The 13,362-nt window shown below is 34.6% G+C and overlaps 1 protein-coding gene, 1 long non-coding RNA gene and 1 pseudogene across 2 annotated transcripts in view; all 3 read right to left on the reverse strand.

The window, feature by feature from the left end:
- LOC105298479 (LIM domain only protein 7-like) overlaps positions 1-13,362 on the reverse strand; it is a 154,673-nt gene that overhangs the window by 58,329 nt on the left and 82,982 nt on the right. The window contains exon 6 of the mRNA XM_011369771.2: positions 7,259-7,328. Within this exon, the coding sequence (XP_011368073.2) occupies positions 7,259-7,328 (70 nt within the window). The remainder of the gene's footprint in view (positions 1-7,258; positions 7,329-13,362) is intronic.
- Positions 2,644-2,761, reverse strand: LOC111745472 (annotated as a pseudogene).
- Positions 3,315-7,243, reverse strand: LOC111745434. The gene is made up of 2 exons (XR_002782645.1): positions 6,594-7,243; positions 3,315-5,007 (listed from the first exon to the last, which is right to left on the reverse strand). It is a non-coding gene; the product is annotated as an uncharacterized LOC111745434 (long non-coding RNA).

Genomic DNA, 13,362 nt, shown 5'->3' on the forward strand with positions numbered 1-13,362 from the left:
AAGTAAGTTCTGGAACTCCAGGGAAGTACTCCTAAACTGTGACTAAGAGATAATGGCTAGAAATAAAACAGGAGTTTCCTGACTGACAGTGCTGCATCATTATGAGGCTATTGGAAAGAACTTCAAAGCTGACACTAAGTTTTTAAGCTTTCACTTTTGGTGATACTTATCTTTAATTGGGAGTTGGAGAGAAGTAGGGAGGCAAGGAGACTCTTGAAGAAATCGCCTAAAAATACTTCATAAATAACTCAACTATTATTGACTTATTTATATGCCATTTATGTCGAGGTATGTTAAAGCATTTAGATATTTAATATCTAATATTTGTTACCTTGAAGACAGCCAATACACCATCCCCATTCAGTCTCTTTTCTCAGACTCCTGATTATTAGATAACCCCAAACTATTTCAAAACATAGATGGTGGTCCACAGAAATTCCAGTAAAATATATGTTAGAAAAAAATATTTAAATTAAAACACAACCATGGAAAATGTCATTTTCAATGCATAAAGTGGCCTTATTTTTAGTAAATGCTTACATTTTATGCTATAATTTCTTAAACAAGTGTAAACTAGCCATTAAAAACAGCAAAACTATAGTACTCACCTATATCTTTGTTTTTGTTATTGAGGTTTTTAAAGAAAATAATGTGATTGACAAATTCATAAAATAAGAATAATTTAAATTTTAGTGTTTGAAGCACAATTAAATTATACAACTTGTAACCGTGGTTTAGCTTCCCTTTGAAATAAAAATATTTCTTTAGCATAGTTTTAACAATGAGATGACAACTGAGCAGTTTTAATCAAGTTTATTGATATCATTTAAACTTCACTGTCTCCCTTAGGAAACAGAATAGAAAAAAATGTATCTTTTAACTCAATAAACACCAAGGCCTGATCCAACATATATAAAATTGTTCCAATACAGTGATAAGTGAGAAACAAACAAAAATTAAAGAGCGTAGTAATTTATGGAAACATCCAGCTTTCATTATTTATCAACTGTGAGGAAACCAAGAAGATGAAAACTAAATAAGAGTTCATTGAGAGGAGATGACGTCAATGCTGTCCCCTATCCATGTGGAGATGGAGATCATGGCAGCCCAAATCACCTCTGTATGAATGCTGCTCTTATTGGCCAAGCAATCAAAGAGACAGGATGAGTACATCAGAAAGAATCTGCTTTGTGAAAACCTCTCCCAAATTTGCTAGGTGGAAAATCTCCTCAAGGGAATCTACAAAATCAGCAATAAAATTCAAGAACAGAAAATAAACACTATCAATCTTACCATTAAATGGTTATTCTAAACTAGCTTCACGGACTATCTTCCCATTCTGTCACTTGTTATCACTGTTTTGTACGCATCAACATCCAAATATATTCACAAAAATATCTTGCTTATTACCAAGTAGAGAGATACTCCCTCTGAGCCCCACACTGGGTTTAACTTTCAGTCTCCACTCTTTCAAGAAATGCAGATACTGGCGGCTAACCCAATTTTATATCCCATTCTATTATTCCTTGCATATTTTCTCTTTAATCATACAAAATTTATTCCTGCCTTCGACCCAGAAAAGCGCCACCCTTGAATGAAAATAATAATTATATTCGTACTTATATTACTTCAATTTGGATGGGAAAGCAGAGGAAACAGATATGGGCTTTTTTCCCTGAAAATACTATCTTAAGGTCTCATATTTTATTTTTTAAATTTGTTTTTATTTGTAGAAAGAGCTCACAAGCTCAGTGTCTCACAAACCTCCCTTCTCCCAACCCCCACAGCTCCTCTACCCCTGGGGAAGAAAAGGGGATAAACAGAGTCATCGCCTGAGAGTGGGTTTTTAAAAAGCACATGATAAAACCTGGATAAGAATATTTAAATTCCTCAAGTCAATATTCTGTTACTGCTGGAAAGGAACAAATTAGGTGTTTTAACAGTGACCTTGACACAGACTAGATTGCAGTACTGTGCTGACACCCAAGTATATAGGAGAGTGAAGATGAAAGAGTCAGAAATAATTTTACACAGGTACAAGAACGTTAACCACTAACAACCTTGTGAGAAACGGCAGTAAGAATCCCAAAACTTGCCTTATTTCTTGAAGTAGCCAACATGAAGGCAAGAAAAAGTGACACATCCAGCAGCTTAAGCTAGCTGGTATCTTTGCATTTCCTGCATTCTCCAGAATTTTACAGCATTCCTGAATGAGAAGACAATCCTCTCAGCCTCTACAGTCAAAACTTTACACATTCCATTCTTGAAAGTAATCTGAAAGAGTAACCCTTTAGGGTAAAGATGTTCCAATCCAGCCCATATTTTTGATGCAAGTGTGGATATACTGAGGATTTTTCTATTGAGTCCCCTGACAGACACAAACATTCACACAAATGAATGGGTCAAACCAAGTTTCCTGGAATACCACTGCTTTTCAAAGGGAAATTGAAATTGAAATTGAAATGGCAAGCATGAGTAGATCAATAAAATCTCTATAGTCAGTTGGAAAACTAGCCCTATAAAGTGATAGTGTTTACTTTCTTGATTCTTTTTTATTTATTTTTTTAGGCGAGGCAACCCTTGGTTGACCTCACAGATTGCAAGGACCCTGTCAGCTTACGATCCCTTATTTTTTATTTTTTACGCCTACAGCACCTGGTTATCCTGGTGGTCTCCCATCCAAGTACTAACCAGGCCCAACCCTGCTTAACTTCCAAGATCAGATGGAATCGGGCTTGTTCAGGGTGGCATGGCTGTAGACACTTTCTTGATTCTTTAGCTCAGTGGTTCTCAATCAGGAATGATTTTTCCCATAAGGGTCATTGGCAATGTCAGGAGATATTTTTAGCTGTCCCGAGTGGGGGGATGGGGCACGGTGCTAGGCCAGGGATGCTGCTAAACATTCTATAATGCACAGGACAGACACCTCCAACAAAAAATTATCTGGCCCAAAAGGTCAATAGACATTAGAGCCAAGGTTAAGAAACCTTGCTTTAGCTAAATAGAAATAAACCAGCAAAGGTCCAAGATGACTATAGTCTTAGTTAGGGTTAATAACTTCCACAATGTTTTCTACACATATTGTATTTCACTCACACTAATACATCAGATGGTAAACACTATTCTGGTTCAATGGTTCTTTTTACCATCAGAATATCTTGCCTGTTTCTCAGGATTTTGTTTTGGAGTTGAACTTTTTTATTCCCAAATAAAGTTTTTATTTTGAGTTTCAATGATCTGAACATACCCACATTTAACAGCAGCTAAGTTTTTAGAAGACTCAAACTCCTGGGTTAGATTTTTTTTTTTTTTTAAGCATGTCTTTGTAAAGAACAGAACTTTGTTAAGAAAAGATAAGAAGAAATCAATTTCTTTATAAAATAAATAAAACTCAGTCAAGTGAGAAAAGCCACATCTCTTTGGTTACATGGTTACTGCCTTCCCGCACCCCACCCCACCCAAAATATATAATTATGAATAGTTCAAGAAGAGCATTCAATATATTCCTAAATTATGTAAACATTTCTTTCTGTATCATCATTGCTCAGGGAACAGTCCATGTTTTTCACACAAGTCCATGTGCAAAGGGTAAATCCACTATCTCGGCTTCAAAGGTAAATATACATGGTCACTGACATGAAATAGAAAAGTTATAGCTAAAGGAAATAAAATAAGAAGGAGTAATGGATAAGAGGGCACAGAGCACTATAATCACTCAGCTTAATAAACTCGTACACAGAAATTGTGTAATTCTTAATGTATTTGATTTAACTCAGCGTATCTGCCCCATAAACACCTCATTCACAGAACCCACTTCAACCCATACACCTGCACTGAGTTAGCCAAAGGGAACCAACACCCCTGACCACAGCCCATTTGGCCAAGACAACTCTCTTCTCAAGGAATTCATGCACAGGCTGGTCAGTGACCCATGACACCTGATCTGTTTAGATTCCTCTCTTGGGAACCTCAACTAGGAGACACCATTTCCAACAGGAAGAAAGTAATCACTTGGAATGTGGCTGCCATGTTTCTGCGGAGCACTGGATTAATGGGCAAGTCCTCTGGAAAATTCCTTAAAACACTCCTCATCTCACTTAGCTTGAAAGCATCTCTCCTCTCTGTTACTAAAAAAACATTAACTGCATGTAAAACTGGTGAATTCTGATTAAGGTCTTTGAATGTACCAACGTCAATTTCCTGGTTTTAATATTGTACCATATTTATGCAAGATGTTACCATCTGGAGAAAATGGGTGAAGGACACAGAGGACCTCTCAGCACTGTTCTTGTTTTTTTGTTTTGTTTTTTCCAAATTCCTGTGAATCTATATTTAAAAAGAAAAAAGTTCTTTTAAAAAGCATATGGGTTTGCAGCTGTCATGACAATCTCTTCAAAATTTAACTAAAACATTTACCTGTCCATATTACTTTCCCAGGGCTGCCATAACAAAGTACCACAAACTTGGTGGCTTAAAACAACAGAGGTTTATTGTCTCACAGTTCTGGAGGCAAGAAGTCCAAAATCAAGATGTCCACAAAGCCATGCCCTATGAAACCTGTAGGGGAATTCCTCCTTTCTTCTTGGTGGTTTGCTGGCAATCTTTGGTGTCCCTTGGCTTGTAGATACATCACTCAAAACTCAGTTGTCACATAGCATTCTTCCTGTGTGTATCTGTCTTCACAGGGCCATCTTCTCATAAGAACATCAGTCATATTAGATTAGGAGCTCACCCTACTCAAGTATGACCTCATTTTAACTAGTTACATCATCTACAATAACCCTATTCCCAAATAAGTTCACATTCTGAAGTACTGGAGTTTAGGACTTCAATATACATCTGTTTTGGAGGGGGCAGGCGTGGATGCAGACACAACTCAACCTATAACATTAACTCATCAAATATCTAATTCTAGAGCATATCATTTTTCAGAATGGAAATCTCGTTCATTCATTTGTTCATTCAAAAAATCTTTGGTCTTCTCATGATCAGTCTCTATATTATACGCTGTGAACACAAAAATTACTAATATGAAAAGTCTGCCTCAGCTTCTTCATCTTTCTTTTATAAGTATCAAAATCTAAGGCTTCTGACATACTCCCTCAAGGAACTCCTGGAGGTCAATCTTCATAGACCCCTACAACTGCTCATGGATGTCCAACAAGATCCCCATCTACCGTAACTCTCTGCATCACATTATTATCTGGTGCTTTCTTGTTCATTTGTTAATTTATGTACCTGGTCCCTGCTCCCCTACTAGAATGAAAGCACTTTGTAGGTAAGGTCCTTATCCATCTTTGTTCCTCCAACATATCCCCATAAACTGGAAAAATTATTGACCCTGTAGGCACTCAATTATTTGCTAAAAGAATGAGTGAACTACAAAAGACCATTCACTGAACATCTGTGTGTCAGACTATCATCCATTTCCATCCTCTACCATTCATTAACAACCCTACCAAGTAGATGCTAGAGCTCTAATTCGCACTTGAAATTAAGGCTTTTGAGGTTTGATATAACCATCCTAACCCACAAGCATCAGAAGAAGGAGTCAAATAAGGCATGATGATAACTTCAAACCTATTAGGCTTAGCCCAGTTCTGCAGCTATGGTCACTCTTAATGCTCCCACAGTCAACTGAAAATGCTCGTTGTCCTGTGTTTGGGAAATTATCCTATTTAATATTCCAGAAATACATTTTATTTTAGTGTCTAGAGATAAAATCTAAACCAGCTAGAATTTCTGATGCTTGATACAGAAATATTTAGAGATATTTTTGGATTTAAAAATACAGTATATTTGTGATTTCATCTCATCACAGAATCAGAAGATTGAATGAAAACTCTAGTGGCCAACAACAACAAACCACCACAATTCAAGCATTCCAAATATGCAGGGTGTTTGAGATCAAAGGCTAATTTCATTCAAAATGCATGTAATGAATCCAAGAAATGACTATTTAAAATCTAAGCATAATCTAAGAATAACTCAAGCCATTTGAAAATATCGAGAGTACTTTCAATATAATTCAAATTTTTAATTTTCACAGAAGTTATTTCTTAAAAGTTATTTTCATACAAAGCCTATTTAGTTTATTAAACTGAATGCTCTTCCTAGAAAAATTTCAAAAACCAAATTTCTTTAATTTTATTTCTTAATACTGTCCAACTCGCTCTATTACTACACTATATTCATATATTACACTATATTCACGTTGCTAGACAGATATTTTCTAATAATAAACACTGTAACCAACTCATTCCTGTCAAAATTTTGATGAGATCATCATGACAACTGCAAACCCAGAAATTTTGGTACTGCTACCTTTAATTCTTCATATATTTAATATCTGCCTACACATGATGGCCAAACAGAAGGTTCCTGAATGTATTATAAGCACAGCTTAACTATTTTAAAAAGGATATTTTTTTAGATTCTAATTATTAGCTCTTAAACTTCAGTGTTTTGTGAAATTAACTTTTTTAACTGACTTCTATCATCAACCTTGACTCTCAGATATTGCTAACATTTCGAAAATTATCCATCATTTGTACTTAATTATAAATTATTTATTTCCGAAGACACAGCCCCACCTTATTACTGGTCTCTCCAGTGTCTTGACACACCAGAGTATTTATATAAAAACAGTGTGGAGTATTTTTCACATGCAAAATTCCAAATTCAAGGCTGAAAAAATCTAGAGAATCATCTATAGTCATTTTATGGATATAACTGAGGCAAAGAAGCCAGTGACTTGCCCAATATCAGACAGGATGTTGGTAGGAAACCTATCACATAAAGCAAAAGGACAAGCAGGTCTTTAGTATTTTGTAAACACACTCCAAGATCTGTGTGCTGAGTGAGGGTAATGCAGAAGCAAGAAGTATCAGAAACATAACAACTGGTGAACATCGACAGTTTCCCTCACTGTGGTCGGCTAGCAAACGATGTATGCAGGCTGAGCTTCAAAAGAACGTAATCCTAAACAAATGGAACCTGCAGAAGAACTAAGCCAAGAAAGGGAATATATGAAGTCTGAGGGCACAAAAATCAAAACAAAAAATCAATAAAATAAAAGCTTTCCAGCAGAAGGTACACAGAGAGAAAAACTAAAAGCAGGAAAAGGACATCACTAAACATACGTTTCTTGAGCAAAACAAACCCAAACCTAATTTCAATTAAAAAGAACCTGTCTACGCCCATCTTTTTACATTTCAAAAACAAAGAAATCTAGTTTTGAAGATAATTTATTACTTACCAAACCTGCTATTGGTGTGGACAGTCTATTGATCTTCTTAATGACACCAGGTTTAAGCTTATTAATCAAACTGAAAGAAAACAAAGAAATAAGATATGCAATTACAAGACTGCCAATATCAGTTTTAGTGTTCTTTTCAATATTCTCAAAAATCATGTATGCCACTATTCCATCCCTAATATGTTATTCACAGCCCACAGCCCAACAGAAAGTAAACGACCAAGAAAACACATCAAGGAGGAGAGTAAGAACAGCGCTGCCAACCACGGGGAGCGGCCTGTATAGACACGCTTCCACATTCAAAGCCATGTCCTTAAAAACAGTTAGTTTCCCATTTATTAAAGAAAGGTAAGATTTCATTGTTTCAAGTTGCCAGTTTAAGAAACTCTTTATGGTAATTTAGTGTGCTTGGCCCTAAGAATACCTTTTTCCATTAAACATTGTCATTGATTTGTTTCTCAAATCGATCCTTTTTTTAAAAAGTAGCTTCAAAACCATATTATTTTGCCAGAATTAAAGGGTACAGTGGAACTCATTCTAATGGCCAACTAATTTTTATTGGTAACTCATTTGAGTCCATGACTGATTGGTTTGTTACCATAGCAAAATGACTGGGTGAAAAATTAAATGTACCAGAACTCCCCAAAATAGACTAACAGTTACTTCAGAATCTAATGTCGAACAAGATTAAGTTGCTATGACAATTTGCAAAGATATCTATATCTCTATACTCTAGAAAACTAAAAACGAGCACAGCTTTGATATCTACAACCTAGAGTACACTTTTTGGTTCCAAATCTAGATTATTGCGAATTCTATTTTTTGTTGTTGACTAATACAGTGCCAGGCTACATAGAAATTTAACGCTATAATAATGTTTTTCTATTAATGCTATCTTGGTTAATGAATCATTAATCATTGCCAGAAAACAATTTGGAACAGTGACTTTCCTGTTCAATAATCCATCCACCAAAAAAAAAAAAAATTCTTTATTTTGTAACAGAGCTCTAATAGGAAAGCAAATTAAAGAGAAAGAATAAATTAAAAATCAAACATTTTTAATTTACTGGTCTCCACAATGGGCGACAGAAAATAAAATCTGACACTTGTGGAATGTCACTCCTTCAGCATTCCAGAGATTTATATATACACTTGAATGTGCTAAAAATAAAAAAAGACAAAAGTCTGAATTTAATAACCCTCAGAATGCTGTTCAACAGGATTCAAAATGACAAAATGATGGCTTATAAAGATTTAGTCTGATGAACAAAAGATGTTTTCTGTTTTCATAGTTTCTTCATACAAAGGTCTTTAGACAATTTAATATAGATAATAAAACCAATCCCCTCAACTTTAAGCATTTCCAAAACTGTTAACTCCTTGATTCCTAATTTATTTATGCAGTGAAAACCATGTAGGAAGAAAGGTTTTCTCCCTTCATGGCCTCTTTATTTTTCTTTAGTCACTAGCTGAGGAGGTAAAAAAGAACTGAGCAGGTTTATAAGAAAGAGAGTTCTAAATTAGTTCCTCTAGTTGTTCCCTATTAACCAGGTATTTCTTAAATTCTATTATCAGTGGCATTCCTGCAATACATAGAACTAACTGAAATAGTATTTAATATGAACATAATTCTCACAGAGTATAAATCAAGAAGTTCGTGGCAGTTGACCATTACTTAACAATGACTTTCCTATAGTAACCTGGATCTTAAAATGTAATCTTTTAGTGATATAGAAAAATTAAAAAACAATATGAGCTGGGGCAACTAATAAATTGTCAGGGACGCGTGGCATTAGTTGTCCTTGTTAGAAGAAGAATGTCATACATTCTTCCTCCACCCATTTGAGTCACTGGGGACTTTGTCCAAATCATTCAATTTACATGTTTACTTATCATTTTGTATTATTACAGTGTCAGTAATATCAGGAGTATTTTTTTAATGTAGTTGCTGGGTTCTCAGTTAAGTCAGCCAAAGGAAGTAAGAGATAGAGGTAAAAGAAACAGCATGGATAAATGTTGTCTCCCAATAATGAGTTGACTCCTCCCTCATCAGAAAGTTCTAGAGCTATTACTTAGAAGCAACGCATACAGAGTGGATTGGTGTCCTTCACTCCTCAGGCTCCTAGCACATATACAAACAGGGAAATAGCCATAAGGAAAAAAACCACAACCTGGATAACTCAACAAACTACCCTCTAAAAAGTCATGTCTCCAGATAATCATGCTAAGTGAAATAAGCCAGACAGAAAAAGTTGAAAATCACATGATATCATTTACTTGTGGGATATAAAACTAAAAGCAACAAATGAACAGGACAAACAAACAGAAACTCATGGACATGAACAATAGACTAGTGGTTACCAGAGGAGATGAGGGAGCAGGAAGGTAGACGGGGTAAAGGGAGTCAAATATGTGGTGACAGAAAGAAATCTAACTATGGGAGGTGAACACACAGTGCAAATATATATATGTCTTACTGTTAAAGTGTACACTGAAACATAGGATTTTGTTAATCAATGTCATCATGAAAAATAAATAAATAAATATATTTTTAAAATTTTTTAAAATTAAAAAGTCATGTCAACAGAGGAAAATGCTGTTTTGTCGGTTGTTAAAATGGTATTGGTTCTAAGCACTAGAATATAGAGAAAATGCTCATATGGTTTGGGCAAATACTGAACATCTAATCAAATTATGAACCATGAATAATTATTTTCATACACAATTAAAGAAAGAACCTGTAGGACATTCCTTCTAAAAAGAAAGAGATTTCATAAAATTTAAATTTCTGTGAAATTAAAGGGCATAGTAGTATGTCAAATAAAATATTCCTACAGGAATAAGGGCATAGTAGTATGTCAAATAAAATACAAGTGTCACACAGGAGAAATACTACTCTCTTTTGCGAACAAAACTTTGCATAATAACTGTTCTTCAATTACACATATTCCTAAAAGCAACATTGACTTCAGGTGACCGGCTGTATTTAAGAATCAGATAACATGATAACCTTCCAGGTGCCTATGTGCACAAGGAACTAGAGCAAACAAGAGACCATTTTATCTGCCTGTAATTCCATGTCCCATCCCTCTAACCCGATGCAGAATTATATAGTTAATCCCCCCAGCCCTCCCTTAGGTCATAGCATAAACCTGGTGATATGCTTTGATAACATACAAGAGGTTTGCTCTTTTAATAAGATTAAAACCAGAACGGAAATGACAGTCATTTTGTTATCTCGTAATAAGGCCCGCAGCCCTCTCCTTCAGCTCATCCCTCCAGTGGTTGTCTATTTCCTTTTCTACTCCCACCCGAAAAACACTGCCCACCCACTCCAAGGGAGCTGAGTTACACAACAGATGCTAAAAAGTTGGCTCTGTTCAGAAACCTTGTCACCAGTAGAATGTGATATGACTTTAAATATAAATCAGAGATGACACTCAGAAAATCATACATGAAGCTCAATATGATGTCTAGCTGAGTTATAGAAGGTTTTAATCAGAGCTAAAATTCGATGCTGTCTGTTAGTCTCTAAAATCTAGTTCCAAATGCCAAACCTCACTTTCCCCCTTATCAGAAAGCTCTTCAGCAGAGGTACAAAATGTAGGGACATCTTTGGACTTCCCATTTCCAAAGATTTTCCAAATGTACCAGAAAGACTGACATCAAAGAGCACAATACACTGAGAGTAAACTTTTTAACCTATGAATTATTAGGTTAGTCATTTACACATATATTTCTAACATCTTCCTGTCAACTATGTTTTTTAAATCTATATACCTCCACAGTTGTCAAACTTTTCCTATTAGTAACTAAATTTTTTAAAGATATAATAAAGATATTACACATTTCCTTTCAAATTAAAGAGCAATGATTTTTGTCTTATCTGTTATTTAACACTCAAGAAAACTTGCCTAGTTTTCTTCTAGATGCAAACTCCGCTCAACAAACATCTGAATGTTTACTAAAGATAGAGCCCTGTGCTGGGATCATACAGCGACCAGACAGTGAAGCTGTCGAGTGCAAGAATATTCTTTCAATCTAAACAGCATCTCCTAGCACTTAGTGGGGTACTTGGCATTTACTAGGTGCTTTAAAAATATTTGCTAAAATCCACCAACTTATAATACAGAAATTTTTCTGTGAATGACTCAAAGAAATTTTTCTGTAAGTGATTTACCTAAATTTAGAAAAACTTTACTTTTAGTTTTATTCAAATGCTAGAAATGGTTTTTGGCTTCTCCCAGCAAGGACACCTCTCTTCTGTTATTTTTTCTGTTGTCAGATAGTCAAACTTTAATGGTCTCTCCTAATTGTCAAATGTTAATTAAGAGAGTAAATTCTATCAGATATATTAACTTGGACTGGTTATCTTTTTCTAAATCTGTAAGCTGTTCTATTTTATTATATTGTCCACAGAAATAATATATATCTGTAACATAAATTTTAGTGACTGAGACAGTCCATTCTATGGATGAACCAGAATTTACATTAAAATGTTCTATAACAGTTGGACTGGCTATCTTAAGTAAATTCCTCACTAATATTTTAAATTAATTACCTCCATCTAAATTCATAAGCTATAATATTTTTAAAATAACATTGAGTAGTTAATTATCACATTTCCTTGGGTAAAGTAATAAGCATATGTAATTAAAATTTTTTAAGTGTAAAAATTCAATATAAATATTTATAATGACTTCAGTATTTTAAGACTGGTAGTAAAATTAATATAAGTTCAATTTGTAGAAACCCTGCAGTAGTAATTTTGAATACTGCTTAATTACTTACCACACAAATAGTTAACAATACATGCTATGATGGGAAAATGTGTGGAACAGCAACAAGTCAATACCAATGCAATTTATAATTATCCTTTTATTAAGACAAGACTTCCTTATTTGGCCTCGCTGTTATGCCCAAAGGATGCTGAAGTGAGTCTAGCAAAGCTTGAGCAGTCTGACAGCAGGTTCCTAATTCCAAGTAACCCCAATAGTCATAGCACTAATGGATCTCACTGAGTAACAGGAAATTTACCACTATCATATCAATAAAAAACGGCGTCAAGCAGGGGGACTCAGGCTTCTGTCCTGGTCCTGCCATTAACTATTACGTAAAGTTGCTAAACTTCTCTCTATCCCTTCAGGTAAATGAGAGTGATATGTCATTCTCTAATAACTGGACTTACGTTCTCTCCAATTTTGCCCCTGTAAAAATGCTTCAATGCATATTTGAATGTGTATCTTTATCCCTGCTCCTTACCATTTCGTTCTTTATTTTTTACTTAAGTATAGTTGCTATACAATATTATATTAGTTATATCAGTTTCAGGTGTACAATATAGTGATTTGACATTTTTGTACCTTTCAATGTGATCATCCCCACTAATTCTAGTAATTATCTATCATCATGTAAACATTACGATTTTATTGACTATATTTACGGTTTCTTACATTTTATTTCTAGAAGTAAAATCATCAAGGTGAAGGTCTCGATACTTGTTCGAAAAGGAATCTGGCAATGTGAATCAACTTGCCTTTGCACTAGCATACAGCCTTCGTGTGCCTACCTCACGGCAAGACATGATACAACTGGTCACATTTTTAATAGCAGTGACAGTATTCCTCTGCCTGTCAGCTACCTGCTGCACGATCTCCCACAGTGCTGCAGCTTTTATAACCACCACTCTTAAGGAATGTAAAAATGTTCAACAATTTTGCATATCACAGTTCACATATGTAAGTTGTTTTTAATATTTCCTACTATGAAAATGCTTCATACATTTTTTATTTGTTTTGTAGTCTTTTCTTAAAATCCCAAAAGGATTATCAAGTCTTATAATTTTTATGACAAATACGTGTTTACATTAATAAATAAAATGGCATGTAATTACTTGACAGGTATTGCCAAATTGCTTTTCAGAGTTGTACCAGTTTATATTCAATTGGTCATTGAGAATATTATAGATCATTTCTCCACAATACAGCCATCATTTCATAACAAGTTTTAAATTATTTACTAGTTTTAATTAAAAATATAGTATCTGGTTTTAGCATGATTATTTCTTACTAATGAAGGTTAATATTTTACTGTTTATTTCCAGC

The sequence above is a fragment of the Pteropus vampyrus genome, unplaced genomic scaffold (genome assembly GCF_000151845.1).
Source record: "Pteropus vampyrus isolate Shadow unplaced genomic scaffold, Pvam_2.0 Scaffold155, whole genome shotgun sequence".
NCBI lineage: Eukaryota > Metazoa > Chordata > Mammalia > Chiroptera > Pteropodidae > Pteropus > Pteropus vampyrus.